This window comes from Haliotis cracherodii, unplaced genomic scaffold, assembly GCF_022045235.1.
Source record: "Haliotis cracherodii isolate W230 unplaced genomic scaffold, xgHalCrac1.p SCAF_9, whole genome shotgun sequence".
In the NCBI taxonomy this organism is placed as follows: domain Eukaryota; kingdom Metazoa; phylum Mollusca; class Gastropoda; order Lepetellida; family Haliotidae; genus Haliotis; species Haliotis cracherodii.
In genome coordinates, this window is record NW_027266343.1 from 50,455,052 (window position 1) to 50,482,452 (window position 27,401).

Below are 27,401 nucleotides of genomic sequence, written 5' to 3' on the forward strand. Positions count from 1 at the left end.
AATTAACATTAACACAATGGTGCCTCACCATTCTAACATGACCAGGCTGCTGGCAGCCTACAAGCCCCATGACAAGACAACATGGCTGCCGTGACTCAGCCTGGTACAGATGTCACCAGGAGGGGATATAGATTGTTTATCACAGGCTGCCTGCCACACAAAGTAATTACATGTGTTCTATGGTTTATTGCCCATGAAACCAGTTAATATCAAGCAAGTCACCAAGTGGAAATATATATATACAATTAACAATTTGAATCCATAAAAAATACAGCTATAATGTATTTAAACAAAATTCAATTAAATGATAGTGAGTTGAGAGACAATTTTAATTCCATTGTTGCATCGAGAACATTCTGTTTATATCTATTAATAGTTGGTTTACAAAATGTTGGGCTCAAAATTCTATGCATGTTGCTGAAAAGACATTTTTTTATATTTAAAGTTTTGAAAAACCACAGCCATATTTGGGACACTATATCATGAAGGATTTCAAAACTAGCAGTTGATTGTCAGTGGCACAGGTCAAATTAAAATCACACAGTTAAAATATGTTCTTGGTGCCTACTGGAAATCACATTTGTACATTACCTTGTAATGATGCTTATACTATGCAACAAATATACATATCAACATGACTATTGCACAGAATGCCTCACAATTCAAACTCAGAATTTTGTTAATGCCATTTATTCTTTACCAATACAATATGCAGTATTGAATTCTGATCAGTTTTGGTATCTAGTGCATGACATTGTTGCACAATAGCTGATTGAGATATTGACGTTTCTGTCTACTGCATAAAATGTAGTCACTACACTCTCTATGTCCGTGAGAATTACTATGTGCTCCAATATTCTCCCGCTTAAAATTCTGACTGCCATTCACGAAACCAGTATTTCCAGCAAAAGATACACTTGCGTGTTTGCAAAAATCATAAAACATCATATCTGATGATTTGTCATATCGTAACCAGTCATAGTCTAGCAATCACGACTCCTTAAACACACGTGATTGAACATTCTCGACTTTTGATTTCTTTTCAGGGCTGACATCGGTTTCTTTGATTTCTTTGGATGTTTCAGTCATTAACTTGAAAATATGATGTAATGGTTCGTTTTAATTTTGAATTACCTTTCAAATCGACAGAAGTCTCCATGTTTGGGCGTCTGCTAATGCAAGGGATTGTGGGAGCCCTTTTATATATACTCTGTGGACTACATTGTTATCGATACTCTGTGGACTATATTGTGAGGCTGGATAATGCAAAATGAACTGGCGCCAATTACCTTACATTCATGATCTTTGCACACTTGCCAACAGATATGTGTCTTAAAATATTTTGTTGCATTTCTCAAACTTCACTTGCAAATGCGATCAATTCACTTGCAGCTTGGAGCAGTGCTGCATCTAGGGGATAAATCACTGACACCAGCAGTACCATACTAACACACACACACATACATTAACTTGTATCTAGGGGATAAATCACTTACACTAGCACTACATACTAACACACCAACATTAACCTGTATCTAGGGGATAAATCACTTACACAAGCACTACATACTAACACACCAACATTAACCTTTATCTAGGGGATAAATCACTGACACCAGCACAACATACTAACACACCCACATTAACCTTTAGCTAGGGGATAAATCACTTACACTAGCACTACATACTAACACACACACATTAACCTGTATCTAGTGGATAAATCACTTACACAAGCACTACATACTAACACACCCACATGAACCTGTATCTAGGCGATAAATCACCTACACTAGCACTACATACTAACACACACACATTAACCTGTATCTAGGGGATATATCACTTCTTGGGGATAAATCAGTAACAAACTATTTAATAAAATACACTATAGCCTGTTGTACTGTTGCTATTTATTTACTGAGCACCATCAAACAATCAAAACATTTTCAGTAAAAACACAACATTTGTTACATTTGGATATTTTCCACAAAACAAACTATTCATTAAAAATACACTATAGCCAGTTGTACTGTTGCTATCTCTGGTATTCCCATCACCATGACGATGTGACAGGTGGAACTGACAAGCCGGTCAGGTGACAGTGATGAAGCACGAGGTAATAACTTGTTGATTAAACATAAACCCAACTGTGGATGTTTCAATAATATTTTCTATACAGTATATGTTACTTTGTCGTGTTATTAATTCAGAAACGGTTACTTTTGCTGTTGAAACTGGAGAATGATGATGGCCATCCTGGAAACCTACAATGGCTAATACACACATGCTGTCATCAAGTGCATCCAATTAATACATACCAGTATAAAGCCAAATTGTTTTGACATCATGTGACTATGATATTAGGATCGTGATGGAGTATACTGTTTAGTGTAAAATAACTTTAAAGAAACTAACGAAACGTAAAATAAGTCAAATGTTTATCATAAACTAAAAACATAACAAACCCATAGTCAACTGTTTTGGGTAGATTGAAACTTTACTGTATATCGTAATTGTGCTAAAATCTTGTAAAAGTCGTACGTAATAAAATCTAAAAACACACCCAAACCACTCAGTGTACTGCAAACATGAAGAACTGTCAGCAGAGCCAGCTGTCTCCATGTTTCCCTGCAGACGAGACTGACGTTCCGCACTTGCCTAGAGATGGTTTTGCATGTTAGATTCAACGTAACAGCTTGTGCCTGTTGAATCATTTATACCACACATGTTCAAGTGAGTGAGTGAATGGGTGAGTTAGTGAGTGAATGGGTGAGTTAGTGAATGGGTGAGTGAGTGAGTGGGTGAGTGAGTGAATGGGTGAGTTAGTGAATGGGTGAGTGAGTGGGTGAGTGAGTGAGTGAATGGGTGAGTGAGTGAGTGAGTGTTCAAGTGAGTGAGTGAATGGGTGAGTTAGTGAGTGAATGGGTGAGTTAGTGAATGGGTGAGTGAGTGAGTGGGTGAGTGAGTGAATGGGTGAGTTAGTGAATGGGTGAGTGAGTGGGTGAGTGAGTGAGTGAATGGGTGAGTGAGTGAGTGAGTGTTCAAATGAGTGAGTGAATGGGTGAGTGAGTGAATTGGTGAGTGAGTGAGTGAGTGAGTGACTGAAGGGGACATCAGGCATCAGTCTTCACACACTTCATCAATATTTGGGAATCAAATTCATCTGTTGTGTGGAGTTGTAGCCAACCACTACATATTAGATATTAGATATTCGATACGTGCCAGCCATACCAAGTGTCATCTATATGTGAGTGAATCAGGTGTGCATAACATGATGGTCTTCATTATTAAACAAGCAACCATTGTCTGTCAAGAGAATAAACACAATAACGCCCCTTTGAACAGTATTTCAGTTATAGCCCACCATGACAGCTTACATGAATTAGATGTTTACCAGTCTGGTGAAACCCAAAACCCACTGGTATTGAACAGACAAACCTAGAACTTACTCAGGGCGAATCAGGATTAAAATGAACAATCATATGTGGCTGTAACTGTCAAACAGTCAGGGTGACCTCTTGATTATGGGGATTTCAAAGGGTCAATTTCCATAACTCTTGTGTTAGAATTCAATTAGAGCAATTAAGACCTGTTTATAAACATTTTATGCCCTTTTTGTTAAGTGAGTGAGTGAGTATGGTTTTACGTAGCTTTTAACAATATTTCAGCAAAATCACGATGGGGGACACTAGAAATGGGCTTCACACATTGTACCCATGTGGGGAATTGAACCCAGGTCTTCAGTATGACAAGCGAATGCTTTAACCATTAGGCTACCTGACCGCACCTTTTTGTTAAGTGTAAACTCACCTTAAGAAAGACATAGTTATGCATATTCATGGGAATTCAATTGATTGTACCGTAATTGTACTTTTTTCATTTCGGAAAAAATAAGACAAGAGTACCCAGGAATCCACCAAGTGCTCTTGATTGGTGACAACACAACACAGGGCATGGAAGTAAATTAATCAGTGACCTTGCCCAAGAACACACACAAAACAAACAAGACTTGTGGTTGGACTTATATGTAACATTGACATCCTCCTCACCTACTTCGCCCCACCCCCTCCTATATGTAACATTGACATCCTCCTCACCTACTGCGCCCCACCCCCTCCTCCTATATGTAACATTGACATCCTCCTCACCACCTGTGCCCCACCCCCTCCTATATGTAACATTGACATCCTCCTCACCTACTGCGCCCCACCCCCTCCTCCTATATGTAACATTGACATCCTCCTCACCACCTGTGCCCCACCCCCTCCTCCTATATGTAACATTGACATCCTCCTCACCAACTGTGCCCCACCCCCTCCTATATGTAATATTGACATCCTCCTCACCTACTGCGCCCCACCCCCTCCTCCTATACGTAACATTGACATCCTCCTCACCACCTGTGCCCCACCCCCTCCTATATGTAACATTGACATCCTCCTCACCTACTGCGCCCCACCCCCTCCTCCTAAATGTAACATTGACATCCTCCTCACCACCTGTGCCCCACCCCCTCCTCCTATATGTAACATTGACATCCTCCTCACCACCTGTGCCCCACCCCCTCCTCCTATATGTAACATTGACATCCTCCTCACCTACTGCGCCCCACCCCCTCCTCCTATATGTAACATTGACATCCTCCTCACCAACTGTGCCCCACCCCCTCCTATATGTAATATTGACATCCTCCTCACCTACTGCGCCCCACCCCCTCCTCCTATATGTAACATTGACATCCTCCTCACCACCTGTGCCCCACCCCCTCCTATATGTAATATTGACATCCTCCTCACCTACTGCGCCCCACCCCCTCCTCCTATATGTAACATTGACATCCTCCTCACCACCTGTGCCCCACCCCCTCCTCCTATATGTAACATTGACATCCTCCTCACCTACTTCGCCCCACCCCCTCCTCCTATATGTAACATTGACATCCTCCTCACCAACTGTGCCCCACCCCCTCCTATATGTAATATTGACAACCTCCTCACCTACTTCGCCCCACCCCCTCCTCCTATATGTAACATTGACATCCTCCTCACCACCTGTGCCCCACCCCCTCCTATATGTAACATTGACATCCTCCTCACCAACTGTGCCCCACCCCCTCCTATATGTAACATTGACAACCTCCTCACCTACTTCGCCCCACCCCCTCCTATATGTAACATTGACATCCTCCTCACCACCTGTGTCCCACCCCCTCCTATATGTAATATTGACATTCTCCTCACCACCTGTGTCCCATCCCCTCCTATATGTAATATTGACATCCTCCTCACCACCTGTGCCCCACCCCCTCCTCCTATATGTAATATTGACATCCTCCTCACCACCTGTGTCCCACCCCCTCCTCCTATATGTAATATTGACATCCTCCTCACCACCTGTGTCCCACCCCCACCTCCTATATGTAACATTGACATCCTCCTCACCACCTGTGTCCCACCCCCTCCTCCTATATGTAACATTGACATCCTCCTCACCACCTGTATCCCACCCCCTCCTATATGTAATATTGACATTCTCCTCACCACCTGTGTCCCACCCCCTCCTATATGTAATATTGACATCCTCTTCACCACCTGTGTCCCACCCCCACCTCCTATATGTAACATTGACATCCTCCTAACCACCTGTGTCCCACCCCCTCCTATATGTAATATTGACATCCTCCTAACCACCTGTGTCCAACCCCCTCCTCCTGTATGTAATATTGACATCATCCTCACCACCTGTGCCCCACCCCCTCCTATATGTAACATTGACATCCTCCTCACCACCTGTGCCCCACCCCCTCCTATATGTAATATTGACATCCTCCTCACCACCTGTGCCCCACCCCCTCCTATATGTAACATTGACATCCTCCTCACCACCTGTGTCCCACCCCCTCCTATATGTAATATTGACATCCTCCTCACCACCTGTGTCCCACCCCCTCCTATATGTAATATTGACATCCTCCTAACCACCTGTGTCCAACCCCCTCCTATATGTAACATTGACATCCTCCTCACCACCTGTGTCCCACCCCCTCCTATATGTAATATTGACATCCTCCTCACCACCTGTGTCCAACCCCCTCCTCCTATATGTAACATTGACATTCTCCTCACCACCTGTGTCCAACCCCCTCCTCCTATATGTAACATTGACATCCTCCTAACCACCTGTGTCCAACCCCCTCCTATATGTAACATTGACATTCTCCTCACCACCTGTGTCCAACCCCCTCCTCCTATATGTAACATTGACATCCTCCTCACCACCTGTGTCCAACCCCCTCCTCCTATATGTAATATTGACATCCTCCTCACCTACTGCGCCCCACCCCCTCCTATATGTAACATTGACATCCTCCTCACCACCTGTGTCCCACCCCCTCCTATATGTAATATTGACATCCTCCTCACCACCTGTGTCCCACCCCCTCCTCCTATATGTAATATTGACATCCTCCTCACCTACTGCGCCCCACCCCCTCCTATATGTAACATTGACATTCTCCTCACCACCTGTGTCCAACCCCCTCCTCCTATATGTAACATTGACATCCTCCTCACCACCTGTGTCCCACCCCCTCCTCCTATATGTAATATTGACATCCTCCTCACCACCTGTGTCCCACCCCCTCCTATATGTAATATTGACATCCTCCTCACCACCTGTGTCCCACCCCCTCCTATATGTAACATTGACATCCTCCTCACCTACTGCGCCCCACCCCCTCCTCCTATATGTAATATTGACATCCTCCTCACCACCTGTGTCCCACCCCCTCCTATATGTAATATTGACATCCTCCTCACCACCTGTGTCCCACCCCCTCCTATATGTAATATTGACATCCTCCTCACCACCTGTGTCCCACCCCCTCCTATATGTAACATTGACATCCTCCTCACCACCTGTGTCCCACCCCCTCCTATATGTAATATTGACATCCTCCTCACCACCTGTGTCCAACCCCCTCCTATATGTAACATTGACATCCTCCTCACCACCTGTGTCCCACCCCCTCCTATATGTAATATTGACATCCTCCTCACCACCTGTGTCCAACCCCCTCCTATATGTAATATTGACATCCTCCTCACCACCTGTGTCCAACCCCCTCCTATATGTAATATATCAGATGGTTTTGACTGGGCGCTGCCATTTTGTTTGAAGCAATGACAAGTGATATGAGAGGTGGAATTTTATTGGTCATTAGGAGGGAAATAGAAGGGACTTAACTCATTACAGCCACTGGTGGCGCTATGATCGAGCCTGGCAATTGCAAACTAGTTCAAGGGTGAGAAACTGGACTCTTAAAGTCAGTTAACACCCTTGACTCGGGAAGATGGTCTTCTGCAGGCACAAAGCTTGAGCAACGATCACTAGTACTGTCATTGGTCCCACCAGTGCTTGCCTGGCCTAGTACAGAATACAGACAATGACCTACCTGTAGGTTAGCCAGCACAGACTTGATTTGGTCAACAATTGATGACTGCATGTTGCCAAGCAACTCGGCGAGGTTGGTGCTGCCGTCCTGTTTTCCCACCAGACGGGGCGCGGCCAGACTCTGGCGGATATCTGTCAGACAATCTGGAACAAGATGTCCTGGGGTAGAAGGGGTGCTTCTGCTTAGCTCACTGTGGGTTGCGTTATCCAGGGGTATTATTTTTGGAGCAGGATTAGCTGGTTCCAATAATTTGCATGTAAAAAGCTGAATGTTATCAATAGATGGTCATTTAAATAAATTGGTGCAGCATATTTTCCATGCTTTATGTCTGCAGCATTCACATGCCCCTGTATCTAAAAGGATCTGGATCTGTTTCTGATAGAGTATTACAGAGGGTATTATAGAGGATAGTACAGAGGGTATTATAGAGGATAGTACAGAGAGTATTATAGAGGATAGTGCAGAGGGTATTATAGAGGATAGTGCAGAGGGTATTATAGAGGATAGTACAGAGGATATTATAAAGGATAGTGGAGAGGGTATTATAGAGGATAGTGCAGAGGTAATTATAGAGGATAGTGCAGAGGGTATCTTAGAGGATAGTGCAGAGGGTATTATAGAGGATAATACACAGGGTATTAAAGAGGATAGTACAGAGGGTATTATAGATGATAGTACAGAGGGTATTATAGAGGATAGTGCAGAGGGTATTATAGAGGATAGTGCAGAGGGTATTATAGAGGATAGTACAGAGGGTATTATAGAGGATAGGACAGAGGGTATTATAAAGGATAGTGCAGAGGGTATTATAGAGGTTAGTGGAGAAGTAATTATAGAGGATAGTACAAAGGGTATTATAGAGGATAGTGCAGAGGGTATTATAGAGGATAGTGCAGAGGGTATTATAGAGGATAGTGCAGAGGGTATTATAGAGGATAGTGCAGAGGGCATTATAGAGGATAGTACAGAGGGTATTATAGAGGATAGTACAGAGTGTATTATAGAGGATAGTACAGAGGGTATCATAGAGGATAGTGCAGAGGGTATTATAGAGGATAGTACAGAGGGTATTATAGAGGATAGTGCAGAGGGTATCATAGAGGATAGTACAGAGGGTATTATAGAGGATAGTACAAAGGGTATTATACAGGATAGTACAGAGGGTATCATAAAGGGAAGAAAACAGGGTACTTTAAAGAATATTGCAGAGGGTATTATAAAGAATATTGAGATGGTATCAAAAAGAGTAGTACAGATGTTATTATAAAGGGTCGGACAGAGGGTATTATAGAGTGAGTGAGTGAGTGAGTATGGTTTTACGCCGCTTTTAGCAATATTCCAGCAATATCATAGTACAGAGGGCATCATAAAGAATATTGCAGAAAGTATTATAAAGAATATTACAGAGAGTATCATAGAGGATAGTACAAAGGGTATTATAGAAGGTAGTACAGAGGGTATTATAAAGAATATTACAGAGGGCATTATAAAGAATATTGCAGAAAGTATAATAAAGAATATTGAGAGGGTATCATAAAGAGTAGTACAGAGGGTATTATAGAAGGTAGTACAGAGGGTATTATAGAAGGTAGTACAGAGGGTATTATAAAGAATATTGTCGAGGGCATTATAAAGAATTTTGATTCACCAGCAGGAAATCTAGATTATTAGGATGATGACACTTGTAGTTGATTCCATCAGAGCATGCGTACTCAATGTTCTACTATTTCTGCATTAACCCCTGTCGCCACATTACAGGTATTCTGTTTCCCCACTAGAATGGTGTGGCCACAATGTTAAGGACGGTACCTGAGAAGTGTTGTTTCAGGGCCTGGAGATAGTGTGCGACTCTGTCCTTGGCAGCCCGAGACACGATTTCCGTCCCTGCCCTGGTGATGATTACAAACATGGTCACATATCCTAGTCCACACAATACATGCATCAGAATACTTCTCACAATAACTGTAATACGTCAATTAGGTGGACTATTTCTATATAAATGACCATGCTCAGGCATCACATTAGGGACAACCATTCATTTTTCAGGGGATGGGGGATATTGGTTTGAGATTGGCAATTTGTCTATTGTTCAGAAGCTCAATTATTTTTCCCAAAATAAACAGGTGCTTAATTATGTGTTGTGAATTGAATCGATAAGAATAATATACTGTATTATTTGGACACTTCAACATAATCTGCAAGAAAAAGGCTTATTATATTTATTCCTACGAGGCAAAGCATATGTACCTGGTAATAGTTTTTCAGTAAGAGAAAATGAATTACTACTATTTATGGTATACGTTAATATTTGAATCTTGCAAGTACGTATCTGGCTTTACTATCACAAAACAGGATAAAAATAAAGATTTGAAAATAATCATGTATTGACTATTGACTGCAATAGCCAAGGACATGGGCAAAGGGAGGCAACTCTCACCTTGAAAAGTCGGTGTCCGGTAAGAGCTTGTTCATGGCCTGAAGTCGACGGTGGAATCGGTCAAGGGCTCGGACAAGGATTGTGTTGTCACCAGTCTCTTTCTGTATTGATACAACACATACTTCAGTGTAATGGTGAATGCACTATCTCTGCTTGCTGTGTAACGTGTGGCCTTAAAATGCAACATAAATGTAAAGTTGGTCTGTTATTTAACGCCGCACTCAGCATATTACAGCTGTTTGCTGTTTGGCCGTGGCCTATAAATAATCCATTCTGGACCACACAATCCAGTGATCGATATTATGAGCATGATCCGCAGGTACGATGACACACAATCCAGTGATCGATATTATGAGCATGATCCGCAGGTACGATGACACACAATCCAGTGATCGATATTATGAGCATGATCCACAGGTACGATGACACACAATCAACCAAGCCCCTGAGCGTGACGACTCGATCCATATGATCGTGTAGTGGTGTATGCAACATCTATGTAGTGGTGTATGCAGCATCTATGTAGTGGTGTATGCAGCATCTATGTAGTGGTGTATGCAGCATCTGTGTAGTGGTGTATGCAGCATCTGTGTAGTGGTGTATGCAGCATCTGTGTAGTGGTGTATGCAGCATCTATGTAGTGGTGTATGCAGCATCTGTGTTGTGGTGTATGCAGCATCTGTGTAGTGGTGTATGCAGCATCTATGTAGTGGTGTATGCAGCATCTGTGTAGTGGTGTATGCAGCATCTGTGTAGTGGTGTATGCAGCATCTATGTAGTGGTGTATGCAGCATCTGTGTAGTGGTGTATGCAGCATCTGTGTAGTGGTGTATGCAGCATCTGTGTAGTGGTGTATGCAGCATCTATGTAGTGGTGTATGCAGCATCTGTGTAGTGGTGTATGCAGCATCTGTGTAGTGGTGTATGCAGCATCTGTGTAGTGGTGTATGCAGCATCTGTGTAGTGGTGTATGCAGCATCTGTGTAGTGGTGTATGCAGCATCTGTGTAGTGGTGTATGCAGCATCTGTGTAGTGGTGTATGCAGCATCTATGTAGTGGTGTATGAAGCATATGTGTAGTGGTGTACCAACAGTAGAAATTGTGTATGCTTGAATTTATGCCTCTGAACAAAACTCTCAACACATACCTCGAGCTGCACCCGGTTCTGGACATAGGCAAAATATTGCTCCATCAGCTCATTGACAAAGTTCACCAACTTCTTCAGGGCGATAGTGTCAAAGTTCTCACTGTGGGAGAAGAAATAGGAATGTTACCAATTACTTCACTGAGGAGGCATCCTCCTCCTCATCATCATCCACTAACAGGCTGTTCCTCATGTTTTTGTAAATGTGTGATGTACTACAGAGTAATTGATCATAAACAAATGGTTTTGTTATTTCCCAGGAGACCATAGGTAGATCAAGCCATTGACCCCAGGGGATTTTTAAAGGTAAAGGTCGGTACACATGCATTATATCCGCCCTATTTGTTTGATACGTTTGATGTTTGATGCTACTAATAAAGCCGCACATGTATTTTGTATCTTCTTTGGTAATCAAACATTTCATTTACTTACAAAAGCATTTAATTACAGCCGTTGAGTGGGTGGCAAGCCCCCTAAACCCCCTTGTTATTTTAGTGAGGCGACAAAAATGGTGTCTCAAAAACTTAGAAACCATTACTAAGGAATGAGCTTGATGCAGATTTACTACATTCTTGCCTTTAGGTCTAGACCCCAGGTGACAATTGGTAGGTCAAGGTCTTGACCCAAGGGACTATTGGTAGCTCATGGCTAGATCCCAGGGGTTTATTGGTAGGTCAAAGTCTTGACCCAAGGGACTATTGGTAGGTGACGATCTTGACCCAGGGAACTATTGGTAGGAGGCGATCTTGACCCAGGGGACTATTGGTAGGTAAAGATCTTGACCCAGGGAACTATTGGTAGGTAAAGGTCTTGACCCAAGGGACTATTGGTAGGTAAAGGTCTTGACCCAAGGGACTATTGGTAGGTCAAGGTCTAGACCCAAGAGGACTATTGGTAGGTTAAGGTCTTGACCCAAGGGACTATTGGTAGGTGACGATCTTGACCCAGGGAACTATTGGTAGGTAAAGGTCTTGACCCAGGGGACTATTGGTAGGTAAAGGTCTTGACCCAAGGGACTATTGGTAGGTGACGATCTTGACCCAAGGGACTATTGGTAGGTAAAGGTCTTGACCCAAGGGATTATTGGTAGGTAAAGGTCTTGACCCAAATGACTATTGGTACGTAAAGGTCTTGACCCAAGGGACTATTTGTAGGTCAAGGTCTAGACCCCAGGGGACTATTGGTAGGTGACGATCTAGACCCCAGGGGACTATTGGTAGGTGACGATCTTGACCCAAGGGACTATTGGTAGGTGACGATCTTGACCCAGGGGACTATTGGTAGGTGACGATCTTGACCCAGGGAACTATTGGTAGGTAAAGGGTCTTGACCCAAGGGATTATTGGTAGGTAAAGGTCTTGACCCAAGGGACTATTGGTAGGTAAAGGTCTTGACCCAAGGGACTATTTGTAGGTCAAGGTCTAGACCCCAGGGGACTATCGGTAGGTCAAGGTCTAGACCCCAGGGGACTATTGGTAGGTCAAGGTCTAGACCCCAGGGGACTATTGGTAGGTGACGATCTTGACCCAAGGGACTATTGGTAGGTGACGATCTTGACCCAGGGGACTATTGGTAGGTGACGATCTTGACCCAGGGGACTATTGGTAGGTAAAGGTCTTGAGCCAAGGGACTATTGGTAGGTCAAGGTCTTGACCCAGGGGACTATTGGTAGGCCCAGGGGACTATTGGTAGGTCAAAGTCTTGACCCAAGGGACTTTTGGTAAGTGACGATCTTGACCCAAGGGACTATTGGCAGGTGACGATCTTGACCCAGGGGACTATTGGTAGGTGACGATCTTGACCCAGGGGACTGTTGGTAGGTAAAGGTCTTGACCCAGGGGACTATTGGTAGGTAAAGGTCTTGACCCATGTCTCACCACATGACCCTGTCTTAGTCTATGTCAAAAGTTGTGATATATAACACTACATCACTTAGTGGAACAGGGCCCAGACTCATCCCTTCTTTGGTGCCTTGAATGAGGACTACACTGATCCTACAATCTACTGAGAACTGGTCCTACAGTTACAGGGAACCGGTCCTACAGTTACAGGGAACTGGTCCTACAGTCTACAGGGAACTGGACCTACAGGGACACCCTGTGATCATCTGTCTACCTACTTTTCGCCCTGTCTGTGGAGGAACATGTCGTTGTAGGATGCTATCACCAGACACATGTTGCTGAGGAAACCATTGCAGCCCGAGTCCACAAACTCCAGCACATCCTGAACATCACACAAAAACACATAAAACATCACACTCACCATGTGCGGAAAACAACATGAAAACATATCATCAGCTGGGCAGATAGTCAGGACTACAACATATCATTGCCTCAGTTAAACCCACTCTACACCTATACTGAACGAAAAAAGTTAGGGATCATGAATATGTTTTGGGATATCTTTTCGCGGTGAAGACCATGAAGACTGATCACACAATTTCATAATATCCCCAAAAATATTTATGATCCCTAACCTTTTTGTTTAGTATATATAAAGTCATTATTGGACTTCTTATGCAAATTTATTTCAAATGTGAGGTGGGAGACATGTTATTTATATTATACTGAACAATGTTTGTTTGTTTGTTTGTTTGTTTGTTTGGTGTTTATTGCTCCACAAAATTGAGTCTGGACCAGACAATCCAGTGACTGATGTCGTGAGCATCGATCCACGCAACTGGGATAAGATCAAATGCATCAAACCAAGTCAGCGAGGCTGACCACCCGAATCCCATTAGTCGCCTCTTACAACAAGCATAGTCGCCTGTTAGGGCAAGCATGGGTTGTTGAAGACCTATTCTACCCCAGATCTTCAAGGGTCTATTTAACAACTGCTCAGGCACCTACGTGGACATTCACTGTGGACGGGTGTGATTTATGTGAAGCAGGAATGTATTTTGAGACTATGTACTGGTAGAGGATGCATTTCCCCAAGAAAGAAAGGACACAGATGTGAATGTTCTCCATCTGTAAGGTGTCTACGGGGATTATAATTTGATGTGAGGTGGGTATTTGGTAGTGAGGTGGGAAGTGATGAAAATCTAATTATTAATTTTCCATGGCCTTATGACTTAATGCTTATGCTTAATGATGGCAGTTATGACAAACGGGATGAAAACAAGCAATAAAACAGTGCTCACCATAGGCGTGTTGAGATAAGCCTGTGCTGGTCTCTGATCCTCACTGGGAGTTACCTCCCCTGCCTGAAGTTTGATCTGCCGATTCAGTTCATTCAAGTCTTCATCTATTTTCTGCCTCGCACTGTGAAGTTTTGTTATAACAGAAACATAGAATAAATACCTTCTGATATGCAACAGTTAAAATTTCAACACATCATTTGGTGCAGCTTAAGACTTGTAAAAATAAGATAAGCTTGCTTGTCAAGACAATTAATTATATTAATAAAAAGTATGTATAGTCAGTACCATAGCTACTTGTTATTATCACTACAGTAACAATGTCAGTGTGTCACTATAATAACCCGATCAGCGTGTGATGTATCACTATAATAACCCAATCAGAGTGTGATGATTCACTATAATAACCCAAATAGTGTGATGATTCACTATAATAACCCAATCAGTGTGTGGTGTATCATTATAATAACCCAATCAGTGAGTGATGATTCACTATAATAACCTTATCAGTGTGTGATGTATGACTATAATAACCCGATCAGTGTGTGATGGTTCACTACAGCAGCACAATCAGTGTGTGATGATTCACTACAATAACCCAATCAGTGTGTGGTGACTCACTACAATAAGCTAGTCAGCAACAGGTGACTTATCATAAGTTTGGATTAAAAGGAACGGTAAAGTATAAACATATTGATGTTAACTATTGACATTTTAGCTTGTCTTCTATGTATTGCCATCAGACCCTGATCAGATGAATGGTGACAGTCAGATAGCGGACTCACTGTGACAGGAACTCCTCACACAGCTGTTCAGCTGGCTCCTCCAGCTGCAACAGCAGGTCCACACACTCCGCCAGCTGCTTCGGCGTGGACTGCAGCAACCACAACAACAACCGTGAGGAGATACAGCCATTGTCAAAAATGACTGACTCATTAACTTCAACTAAGATTCCAAACCTGCATCTACATCAACTCAGAGTAACAATTCTCAGGATAATGTTCTTTAAATCAGTAAATTTTCATACTTATGTTGTATTAACTCTGTAAATCTTTAAGACAAGAGTGTGATGCATATTACATGATTTATCAAAGATTTTATCTCTCATATCAAAATTTCGTTGCATATTTCTATATTTCCAATTTTACAACAAATGTTACCCATGCATCCTCAAGAGAATATCCCTCTTCTACTTGATACAAACTGACAACTTGTTAAATATGGTATCAACATTTTCCCAACATAAATACTTACATCTTTGTCTTTGAACTGCTCGCGGAGCTTATTGCTGAGCTCCTCAATGATGGTGTTGCAGTCCCTGTTGATGCCCTGGAAGCTGGGCATATGCTGGTACTGGTGCAGCACTCGCTTGGCCTTCGTGTAGTACCTGCAGCATAGGATGGGGCTGTCAGGTACATGCCAATACTCAACAGGGGCTGTCAGGTGCACGTCTCTACTCAACAGGGGCTGTCAGGCACACGCTAATACTCAACGGGGGCTGTCAGGCACACACCAATACTCAACAGGGGCTGTCAGGTGCATGTCTCTACTCAACAGGGGCTGTCAGGCACACGCTAATACTCAACGGGGGCTGTCAGGTGCATGTCTCTACTCAACAGGGGCTGTCAGGCACACGCTAATACTCAACGGGGGCTGTCAGGTGCACGTCTCTACTCAACAGGGGCTGTCAGGCACACCCTAATACTCAACGGGGGCTGTCAGGTGCACGTCTCTACTCAACAGGGGCTGTCAGGCACACGCTAATACTCAACGGGGGCTGTCAGGTGCATGTCTCTACTCAACAGGGGCTGTCAGGCACACGCTAATACTCAACGGGGGCTGTCAGGTGCACGTCTCTATTCAACGGGGGCTGTCAGGTGCATGTCTCTACTCAACAGGGGCTGTCAGGCACACGCTAATACTCAACGGGGGCTGTCAGGTGCACGTCTCTACTCAACAGGGGCTGTCAGGCACACGCTAATACTCAATGGGGGCTGTCAGGTGCATGTCTCTACTCAACAGGGGCTGTCAGGCACACGCTAATACTCAACGGGGGCTGTCAGGTGCACATCTCTACTCAACAGGGGCTGTCAGGCACACGCTAATACTCAACGGGGGCTGTCAGGTGCATGTCTCTACTCAACAGGGGCTGTCAGGTCCACTAACTCAACTTTCAACACTGTACCCCTTACCCAACAACCTGACTGTAAGCTAACGGCTCTAGACTCCTCCTTACCCGACAACCTAACTGTAAGCTAACGGCTCTAGACTCCTCCTTACCCAACAACCCGACTGTAAGCCTTCAGCTCGATGCACTTCTTACCTGACAGCCTGACTGTAAGCCTTCAGCTCGATGCACTTCTTATCTGACAGCCTGACTGTAAGCCTTCAGCTCGATGCACTTCTTATCTGACAGCCTGACTATAAGCCTTCAGCTCGATGCACTTCTTACCTGACAGCCTGACTATAAGCCTTCAGCTCGATGCACTTCTTATCTGAGAGCCTGACTGTAAGCCTTCAGCTCGATGCACTTCTTACCTGACAGCCTGACTGTAAGCCTTCAGCTCGATGCACTTCTTACCTGACAGCCTGACTATAAGCCTTCAGCTCGATGCACTTCTTATCTGACAGCCTGACTATAAGCCTTCAGCTCGATGCACTTCTTACCTGACAGCCTGACTGTAAGCCTTCAGCTCGATGCACTTCTTATCTGACAGCCTGACTATAAGCCTTCAGCTCGATGCACTTCTTACCTGACAGCCTGACTGTAAGCCTTCAGCTCGATGCACTTTTTCAGACGAGCTGGCAGTTCAAACAGGAACTGAAGCTGAAACCAAGGAGACAATTGTTGAGAAAACAAACTTAAACATACCAGAACTTTACAATCATTTAAGTCTGTCCTTTTACATGTTAGTGGGGGCAAGTGAATCTACATACACAGTGTAAGCATGACAGTCGGGGTCCTTGTCATAACTCTAAAATACTTCCAGGCCGGCGATACCTTGACTAAAAGACTTTAGCAGAAAACCTCACTGAGTGTGTGTGTCACAGTATACTGACTCTGATCTGAGTAGTCCTTGTTATAGCACCTTAATCCCGAGCACCAGACAGGGCAACAACATGTACCATCTTTTAACGTCTTTTGGTATGATGAGGCTGGGGATCGAACCCCGGACCTTCTGCTCTACCTAGACCACGGAGGCGGTCATTTCCATAACCAATTGTACATTGTTTGTACATCCATAAACTGCAGTGCATAGGCAGAGTCACACCGGTTACTCCACAAGTCATAGACTCAAAACATAAACAAATCGGGTAAATAATCGGGTCTGGACTAGACAGTCAAGTGGTAGCCATCATAAGCAACAATCTAAGCAATAAGGATGCGATGACATGCATCAACCAAGTCAGTGAGCCTGACCACCCGATCTCATTAGTAGCCTTTTACGGCAAGCATGGGTTGCTGAAGACCAATTCTAACCCAGATCTTCACAGGGCACTCTTGAGTAGGAAACAATACTACCTCGGTCAGCTATGGTAGAGGCCGGTTGTTGACAGAAAGGCAATGGAAGAATGGCAACTGATAAGAAAGGTCTACATCTACCAAGCAGCACAACACCTTACCTTCTTGAGCAGAGAGTGAACTCCGGCCAGCTTGGTGATCTGTTGGCGCCGGTCTTGGAGAGTGTTGCTAATGTTGGCACTGAACTCTGTGATGGCAGACATGTTGGTTGCTAGGTGATCCATCTCATCCTCCATCTTCTTGAAGTCGTTTTTCATCTAGAATCACAATTCACAAGGAATACTGAGCTGCAGAGACTAGGTGTGATGCTCAACTCAATGAGTGGTGTTTACATGGTACACAATGCTTGAATTAATACTGCCACCATATCACTGTCAGATATACAAAGTAGGGGTCTTTACATATTGTCCCGTGAACAAAATATACCATTTTAACATAGGCCTTGTATCACCAGCTCATTTAATATACCTCTCCCATAAATAGAACAACACCTATATATAATATTTCCAGATTAAACGTCAAAATGCACTGAAGTATGCAAGTTAGTCCTATTATTACACTATCTGGCTAATAAAGTGTTCATTGCGTATCTGGACATGCATTTGTAATCAATTACATTACTTTTCTTCCAGATTTCATTAAATTTTATTTACATTAATTTCGGCAAAATGGTGTATGATCTCATCAGCAAATCACATCAACTCGCCTTGAAACCAACATTAGTCGTTAGAGATACAAAGTCTTCGGTCTCCCTATCAATTCCAATGAAATTTCTTTTCAGTCATGATATTGGCCCTGACATTAAGTATTTTCTTAAAATAAGTCACCCATAGATCAGGGAGTAAATGTGTAAGCAGCTGATTGCTATTCTGTTGTTTTTTTACAAGACAAAAACACATGTAATCCTAATCTCTGCGTATGAAACATTGTCTGGCATACAGTACACAAATACCATTGAATTTGTAAATCATTATGTCTAGTGATGTCTTATCGTAAATTTCATTTTTCCATTGAAGAGGTTTGCAAACGTCAAAACAAGCACACCAACTCCTGTTGCCGCCATGACCATAACACAAGATGCGCAATAAAGCAGTGAGCATGTAAAGGGAAGTAACTGCACGCTATATTGGATCGTGTTTTTTTAAACTATTGTAGCATTTCAATGCTGGGGTCATGTGTTCGAAATGCGGAATATTTAACTTTAAGGCTTTTTTTTATCATAATAGAAATATAAACAAACCATGCTGCATACTTTGTGATGATGCAGCAGTGCCTGAGAACCAAGACTAATTTTTTCTAGCCTTATACACAAGACACACATTATATGATATCATATTGGGAAATTCAATTTCTTTTCTCATATTTCAGATGACCGTAACATTACATCTACTAAGATAGTTCTTACTTTGCGAATGGTGTCTGTAGCACTGATGAACTTGTTGTAGTTTTCATACACCAGAGTCTGCATGTCGCTGTCCAGGGCACGGATCTGGCGCACCATCTCATTCTCTCTGTCCATCAACTCTGTCAGAGAGCTCTTCTTGATCAAAGTTGACAAGTATGTGTCAGGCTTGAAGTGGGCTCCATCAATGTCGCATGGATCAACTGTTGTTGTACCTGGTTTCTCCTCGTCAATCCCATAATACATCTTGAGCACTTCGTGTCTCCGTCGCTTGCTATCAGCCTGATCACCTTCATCGTCTGAAAAACAACCAGGATTCATCCACTAGTTTGTTTTCTCACCACATGGTGTTAGCTCCTTTCTTCTCTTAAACATTCAGTGCTTCTTTACATATCTGTCAGTCATATGTGTTTGAACATGTATTATTGTATGTTGTTGTATTGTACCATACAGGGTAAACTCAAACCTCTGAGTTTTCTAACTGGCTTCAGATTCCACAATTTGATGTGAAAATAGCTACAAGATTGCTTATGCATAGTTAAGCAATAATTACTCACTCACTCTGACTGCAAATTATGCAATGATAATGTAGAAGTTTAATATGGTAACTCTTTTACACACAAACAGGTCTTTGTTCTAGTTCACTTCAAACTAGTTTACAGTGGTATAAGGGTGAATCATAAGTGAAAACAAACTTAACAACTACTATTTCTACAGCTATGAACAAATATTTTACTTTTACACAGACTAAATTACTGACTGCGGAGATCACTGTCAGTTCAAGGCAATTTTTTGATGACTACTGTGTCTGTTAACCAATCAAACATTGTCAAACAACTTGAAACAAGCATTCACACACATTCTGCATATCATATTGATCAGTCTGAGGAAATATATATAGGCTATACCAGGTAAACCACAATGTTGCCATCATATGATATCATTAGTAGAGGACATAACAATCATTACCTGGAATGTTTGTTGATATTTAAATAGGGTCACATATTTTGAATAATAAATGAGTTATCAGATCAAATGAACTTGAGTAAAAAATTCACCAGATAGACCAGAGAACATCAGGCTATATCTGTATATGGTCTCTGAAAAGTCGTCCCGCAATCCTTAGGAACAAAAGCAAAAGAGTAGCCATCCCCAAAGCGAATGACAGCAGTTGGTAATTGTGATAAAGTTACACCCTACTTTGTCTATGACTTTCGATAACGACAGTGACAAAGATACTGTAGTCAAAACCTGAGACTTTTTGGGTTGCCTTAGATTCTGGAATGTTATTCTGGTGGATGGACGTAATGAATCATTTGTCTTGATCATGAAACGGAAAAAAGCAGACGAAAATATTTGCCACGAACCTTGTTGAGCAGCCATCTTGGATACAATTATGCCACCAATACCAAACTCAAATGTCATAATATGCACAGTACTGGCAAGTATATCTGATATATCCAACGGATACATTTCATTCATCTGTATACACCTGAGCGTATGGTATAATTAGTTGTAAATATTTTGTTTGAATGCCTTAACTAAATTTTGCTTTGTAGATGCACTAAGGGGCAATGATGTCAGAGTAACTTCCGGTTGACGAAGTCGTCTATGCATAAAAATGCAGCGAGAAGTTTAGATGATCTAGTCTATCTTGAGGTATAGCTTGATGCTCTTTTTCATTTGTTAAGTACACAGCGTTTCTTAGCTAGTATGTGTTTATGTAGAAGTTACAGTTTTTGCTTCGTTTGGATTGTTGACAGACAAGTCATCTAGTTCCTGTCTCGTAGTTGTGACTGACACTTGCAGACATGTCAGTGACCAGTCTTATTCAACAATTGTTCATTGGTCTTGATCTGACATACACCTAGCCTATGAAAACTGGGACTGTGCATGTGATCGAGTGTTATGAGCACAAGTTAGAGAGTCATGCAAGATCATCATTTTGACAATTTTAAGTATTGATAATCGATAACTGTAACACCTTTTCGGTAGGACATAACATAACAAAAATAGACCGAGAACAGGAATAGATATCTTAGATGACAATTCTGTCAAAATGCAGTATTCCTGCATTTAACATGTCGTGTGAAACCCAGTAATAAGCAGCATTTCAATAACCATGATAACAACCATGACTACAGAATTTAGCTTTCACCATGTTCACTGATCATGCTTGTATTTTATGCCTTAATTTGATATGTGTACCTATCTGTAATACCTATCATGGCAAGAAGTGAAGTCTGTAATATTAGGATCATCATGGGCAGCATATACCTTCAATCATGTAAATGGTATATTTTCATCAAATGTACTTTATTATTCAGAGTATTAAAATAGGATGTCATTGTCCTAAATCGCCTGGAGGACCAGTGTCCAATCTAGCACTCAGCTGTATTGTTTCATGTGGGCTTTGATAACAAGGTTATTAATATGTCATTATTTCTGCATAGAACCTGACATGACAACATAGTCCAACATGTCCATTACGTCCAGATAAAAATGCATCACAAAGGAAACTCACATTTTTTCGCATTAATCAATGTCTTGATTGCATTGCATTGATTCCTTGCATCAAAAGAATGGTTTATTGACATACAAATTACAATGAAACCTCATTGACAAGGATTCATCCAGGTGTGTAAACTAGTCACCAGTAGGTAGCATTACTTCAGCTTACCTGTGCACAATGTTCACAACTTTTGGCTGACCCATTCACAAATTATTGGAATATGTCTTGTGTTCAAGTACCGTATTTGACATAATAAGCGCTCTGCTCTAATAAGCGCCCACAGCGATATTTGCTAATGTTTGGCTAGTGAACAATCCCAATTAGCATCCCTTCCGATTGTTCAATGTACACAAAACTTATTTATTCGTTCATAATATGTGTGTTATATGCATCCTTAATTATAGAAATATAAATTCTGGAAAAATATATCTGTTGTATATAAACATTTCAGGCTGTCAGCATAAACCTCGAAATTTACAATCTTTCAACTCTGTTGTCTTTCACCAAAATGATATTCTAATAAGAGCCCCCTATTTCTAATTTTGAGAGTGCCCTGGGCCCTTATTATGTCGAATACGGTAAGTCAAATGCTAATTTTAGCATGTACATGGGTCAACCAATGAACATGATGAGTCAACATGGTAAATGTACTTGAATATCTTTTTGTACAGTCATGCCAATTTGTTAACCCAGTTAGCCGGTTTGCCAATTTTGTGTACATGGTGTGCAGTCAACATTTTGGTGAGTGAACAATTCTCTATGTGTATTTACTAGTAATGCATCTTTTACTGTTAGGTTGGCTGGAATAATTAAAGATGTCTGAAAAGCCGATAAAGATTGGGACCAGAGTTGAAGTTGTCGGCAAAGGTGTTGTCGGAACGGTGGCATATATTGGAACAACGCTGTTCTCTAGTGGTGAGTGCTGCTTCTGAAGATTAATTTCACAGTCCATTTAACATGCTTCACATAGTAAGAAATCCTTTTGAAACTATTTTTGCAGCAACTGATTCAGCTTTTTCTCAAAGATTGTAACTATGGTAACATGTAGTAGTGTTATGGTTATCATTGTTGTTGTATTTCAGTGAATTCAGGCATGAAAAAGCATGAGCATTTGGAATGCCATTTTATGTAGGTGTTGACCTCTGTTTCAACCATGCAGTGCTCCAACTGCATGTGTATAAATGTGGGTAATTGGTTTATATGGTTATTTCCACATCAATGAGAAGCTGAATTTAACAAACTTGTGGAATGAGAATTAAGACCAGGAAGGGATCAATAATGTTATGAAATTTGACTTTCCAGGGAAATGGATTGGTGTAGTGCTTGATGAAGCCAAGGGCAAGAACAATGGCACTGTGCAGGGCAAGACTTACTTCCAGTCTCCTGAGGGACATGGTATTTTTGTCCGGCAGTCCCAGGTACGTACACCACTGTCCACACAACATATCACCAACATCTCGTTTGATATGTTTGATTGTCAGCATGTTGATACTCCAGTGCATCAACACAACACAAATAATTCATTAATTTGAGACTTAAATGAGACTCATTATACTTGTAGTACCCATGCGATCAAACAATCTCTGCCTTAAAGAGATTGCTGATTAAGAAAACATACAACTTCATGGTTAACAACTTCTGGTTTATTACGTTTAAGGGCGGTCGGGTAGCCTAGTGGTTAAAGCGTTCGCTCGTCACGCCGAAGACCCGGGTTCCATTCCCGACATGGGTACAATGTGTGAAGCCCATTTTAATGACATTTCTGTGTAGATTCATGCATCGTTATCAAGCTGGAATGTTCAAGACTCCCGGTAGATAACAGTGTAAGAATCTACATCGCAACCTTGCTAAATTACCTGTGAAGATCCAGGGTAGAATAGGTCTTAAGCAACCCATGCTTGTCGTAAGAGGCGACCAATGGGATCGGGTGGTCAGACTCGCTGACTTGGTTGATGCATGTCATTGTATTCCAGTTGTGGGATCGATACTCATGATGTCACTCACTGAATTGTCTGGTCCAGACTCGATTATTTACAGACTGCCGTCGTATAGCTAGAATATTGCTGAGTGCAGCGTTAAGCAACAAACAAACAAACCTTGCTAAATGCAATAACCCAGAAATAATCATCCATAAAGCTGTATGTTTTCTTTTTCACTCAGCCACATCTAGAATGCCAATTGAACAGAAAGATAACTGATTGTTATTTATGTCTGTTTATTTATTTATGTTATTGTAGTCATGCCGAGGAGACGAAATATTATGTTTCTCCATGTAAATGTACATTGAAAGTATCTTGGAAGATTTGAAGCTGGTACTAAGAAGATTACTGACAAGTATGATTGTATCAGATTACGCCAGTTGATGACCCAGGCTCTGCTCCTGCCCCTGCCACGCCCGCGGTCAAGACACGCCCCTCCCCTGGTGATGGGAAGACCCCGGCCAGGAGGTCTGGGTTGCGGCCACCCAGCTATGTCGGGAAGAGTATGTAAACACTTGCTACTGGAACGTTATCCATAGTCCACAGAAACATTATACCATGTATTGTTATTTACATACAAAATCTCCTTAGAATGGGCCAGATATTGCAAAAAGCTAAACGTGTTGGATGATGGTTAATCATGTTAAGTGTGGTAAGTGTTGTGTTTCTGATGTGATGGATTGTAAGTAAGTGTGTGGAGACAGAATGAGAAGAGATTCTCTTTGGGGAGTCAGGTTTAGAATGGATGCCATTGACTGGGTCGTAAGTATCTGAAATAGTCTTCAGAATTTAAAGTACCTTGTTATTCTGAAATAAGTAAAATTGCAAGTGTTCCGTGGTATGTGTTTGGCTAACAGAGCAATTTGTTTTGCATTTGTGTCCATAAATCGAAAGAAATTAGGCCTGCGACTGCCAACTAATGGATTACTGTTTCCTGATTGGCTAATAATAGTGTGCAGCGTTTGTGTTACAACTTTATTCGAATTGATGTCGTATGACATTTCGTATCGTTGTCTACAGTATTTTATGTTAATAGTTAAAGAAGCAGTTTGTGAAGTTATTCTAGATGTATTGTTGACATGTGAGAATTGACTTCAATATGTTTTTGCATTTATGGAGGTATTGTGTGCACAAAACATATTGAAGTTGGTTCTGAACGGGAGTGCATGTGCATTGCAGGTAGTGAGAGTATACCAGACTCCACAGCGGCAACCGCCTCCCCTAAGAAAGAGGGGAGTGTACCAAAGGACAATGGCACCCCTGCTCCAGGTCGGCGAGAGAGTGGCATCCCCACATCGCGATTACCCCGGTCCAGCAAGGAGACAACTCCGGTTGATGACAAGCCACCTGCTGTTGTCCCCACCCCTGCCAAGCAGTCCCCACCAGGGGCCCCCACCCCTGCCAAACAGTCCCCACCAGGGGCCCCCACCCCTGCCAGACAGTCTCCACCCGAGGAGGAGAAGGCAGTTGTGGTAGAGAAGCCATCTGTAGTGGAGGTCCCCAGAAAGGTAATTAGTATTCTAGTCCCAATTGGCTGAGTTGGTTCCCTTGGGCACGCCGGACACCTATGTTTGTTGGTTTAAACGTCAGTTTTCCCCGGTTATGTCAGCACCATACCCGTGCTTGTTGGTGAATGTCTGAGACCTTCATTATATCGGGATTTCCTCCCACATTAAGTCGACACACTATACCATTAAGTCCAACTCACTTACTCACTCCACCAGATGTAGTTGCTTTATTGCTTTACACAGAACCTCAAATTTTCATGGCCAATGTGAAAAAGGGCAAGAGCTATATGGATATTACAGTTTTATTATGCTGTCAATTATGTGAGTGAGATAAGCACTTTTAGATGTAAGAGTTGTTATAAACACAGAATCTGAGATAGCATTATGTCAGACCAATAACATCAGTAGTGTTTACTCTTTAGTCCTGCATGTTGTATTGATCTTGAAGCCATGTGTTGTGGATATTAATTCTTACCTGGGAACTGTTGTACAGTGTTCAGTCTTTTGTGTGCTGAAACAGTATCTCTTTCTGTCTACAGTCACCCTCAAAGCCTGATCTAAGTGTGATGACGACATCAATCGATGACAAGATCTCCAACCTGCAGCAGCAGCAGGAGATCGAGGGTCTGCAGGCTGAGGTGAAGGACCTCAATGAGAAGCTGGAAACACTGCGCTTCAAGAGGACCGAGGACAAGGGCAAGCTGAAGGAGTTTGAGAAGGCCAAGATACAGCTGCAGCAGGTCAGTGGAGGTCTATACCCTAGAACTGCATCAGGTCAGTGGAGGTCTATACCCTAGAACTGCATCAGGTCAGTGGAGGTCTATAGCCTAGAGCTGCATCAGGTCAGTGGAGGTCTAAACTCCAGAACTGCATCAGGTCAGTGGAGGTTTATACTCCAGGACTGCATCTGGTCAGTGGAGGTTTATACTCCAGAACTGCATCAGGTCAGTGGAGGTCTATACCCTAGAACTGCAGCAGTCTGGAGGTCTATACTCCAGAACTGCATCAGGTCAGTGGAGGTCTATACTCCAGGACTGCATCAGGTCAGTGGAGGTCTATACTCCAGGACTGCATCAGGTCAGTGGAGGTCTATACTCCAGAACTGCATCAGGTCAGTGGAGGTCTATACTCCAGAACTGCATCAGGTCAGTGGAGGTCTATACTCCAGAACTGCATCAGGTCAGTGGAGGTCTATACTCCAGAATTGCATCAGGTCAGTGGAGGTCTATACTCCAGAACTGCATCAGGTCAGTGGAGGTCTATACTCCAGAATTGCATCAGGTCAGTGAAGGTCTATACCCTAGAACTGCAGCAGGTCAGTGGAGGTCTATACTCCAGAACTGCATCAGGTCAGTGGAAGTCTATACCCTAGAATTGCATCAGGTCAGTGAAGGTCTATACCCTAGAACTGCAGCAGGTCAGTGGAGGTCTATAGGCTAGAACTGCATCAGGTCTGTTGAGGTTTATACTCTAGAACTGCATCTGGTCAGTGGAGATATATAGCCTAGAACTGCATCTGGTCAGTGGAGGCCTATAGCCTAGAACTATCAGGTGATTGTGTACTTGTTCTGCAGATACAGCTGTAGCAGGTGAATGTATATAGGCAACTAAATCAGGTTCATGCTACAGAGGGGTTATATGATTTAGCACTTATATTAAAAGCTTCAGCCAAAGGGTAATTTATGCATCATTTTATAGGCAGCAATATTCGAGTAGTTTACATACAGCCACATCAGGTGGACAGCAACTCTGTATTTTGATGATACTTTTGTTGCTCAGTTCTATCTTATTATCCCTGTGGGAATTCTGGGTTAAAACAGGCCCCCAGCAACCTATGCTGGTTGTAAGAAGCAGTTGGATAGTCAGGCTTAGTGACTTGGTTGAATGCGTGTCATTGTACTCAAACAACGTAGATCATTATTTATTTTTTGTCGTCACTGGATTGTCTTGTCCAAACTCAGTTATTTACCATCCACCGTCATATTACTGATATTGCTGAGTACAGTGTTAAACAACAAGCAAACAATTTTAATAGAACTTCACAAATACACACAAGCACACTGATACATTGGTGGTATACATCGGTGGGTTTTGTTTCATGTATGTAGAGCTGCTGATTCCTTGTTTCTGACTGTAGTAGGGGATGAGCAATATGTCTCCTGAACAATTCATTACAGCCATGTTTTATGTCCTCGTCAGCTCCAAGAGTACAAGATGAAGATGCAGGAAACATCAGCTGACCTTCAGCGGCAGCTGCAGGCATCCAAGAAGGTGAGAGATGGTTTTGTTAAGCGGGGCGTGT

General features: G+C 42.5%; 2 protein-coding genes across 7 annotated transcripts in view; one reads left to right on the forward strand and one right to left on the reverse strand.

Moving 5' to 3' along the window:
* LOC139452743 (vacuolar protein sorting-associated protein 51 homolog) overlaps positions 1–20,493 on the reverse strand; it is a 45,193-nt gene extending 24,700 nt beyond the window's left edge. The window contains exons 1-12 of the mRNA XM_071234335.1: positions 20,468–20,493; positions 19,104–19,399; positions 17,800–17,955; positions 16,929–17,002; positions 15,430–15,562; positions 14,961–15,049; positions 14,179–14,299; positions 13,156–13,259; positions 11,040–11,139; positions 9,894–9,994; positions 9,266–9,345; positions 7,457–7,599 (exon numbers count right to left, since the gene is read on the reverse strand). Coding sequence (XP_071090436.1) covers positions 7,457–7,599; positions 9,266–9,345; positions 9,894–9,994; positions 11,040–11,139; positions 13,156–13,259; positions 14,179–14,299; positions 14,961–15,049; positions 15,430–15,562; positions 16,929–17,002; positions 17,800–17,955; positions 19,104–19,399; positions 20,468–20,483 — 1,413 coding nt within the window. The 5' untranslated portion in view covers positions 20,484–20,493. The remainder of the gene's footprint in view (positions 1–7,456; positions 7,600–9,265; positions 9,346–9,893; positions 9,995–11,039; positions 11,140–13,155; positions 13,260–14,178; positions 14,300–14,960; positions 15,050–15,429; positions 15,563–16,928; positions 17,003–17,799; positions 17,956–19,103; positions 19,400–20,467) is intronic.
* A 183-nt stretch (positions 20,494–20,676) lies between these two features.
* The window catches only part of LOC139452742 (dynactin subunit 1-like), a 51,936-nt gene continuing 45,211 nt past the window's right edge, over positions 20,677–27,401 (forward strand). For all 6 annotated transcript variants that reach the window (XM_071234328.1, XM_071234332.1, XM_071234329.1 and 3 more), the window contains exons 1-7: positions 20,677–20,759; positions 22,408–22,527; positions 22,915–23,030; positions 23,962–24,094; positions 24,771–25,099; positions 25,639–25,839; positions 27,299–27,370. In XM_071234328.1, coding sequence (XP_071090429.1) covers positions 22,428–22,527; positions 22,915–23,030; positions 23,962–24,094; positions 24,771–25,099; positions 25,639–25,839; positions 27,299–27,370 — 951 coding nt within the window. In that variant the 5' untranslated portion in view covers positions 20,677–20,759; positions 22,408–22,427. The remainder of the gene's footprint in view (positions 20,760–22,407; positions 22,528–22,914; positions 23,031–23,961; positions 24,095–24,770; positions 25,100–25,638; positions 25,840–27,298; positions 27,371–27,401) is intronic.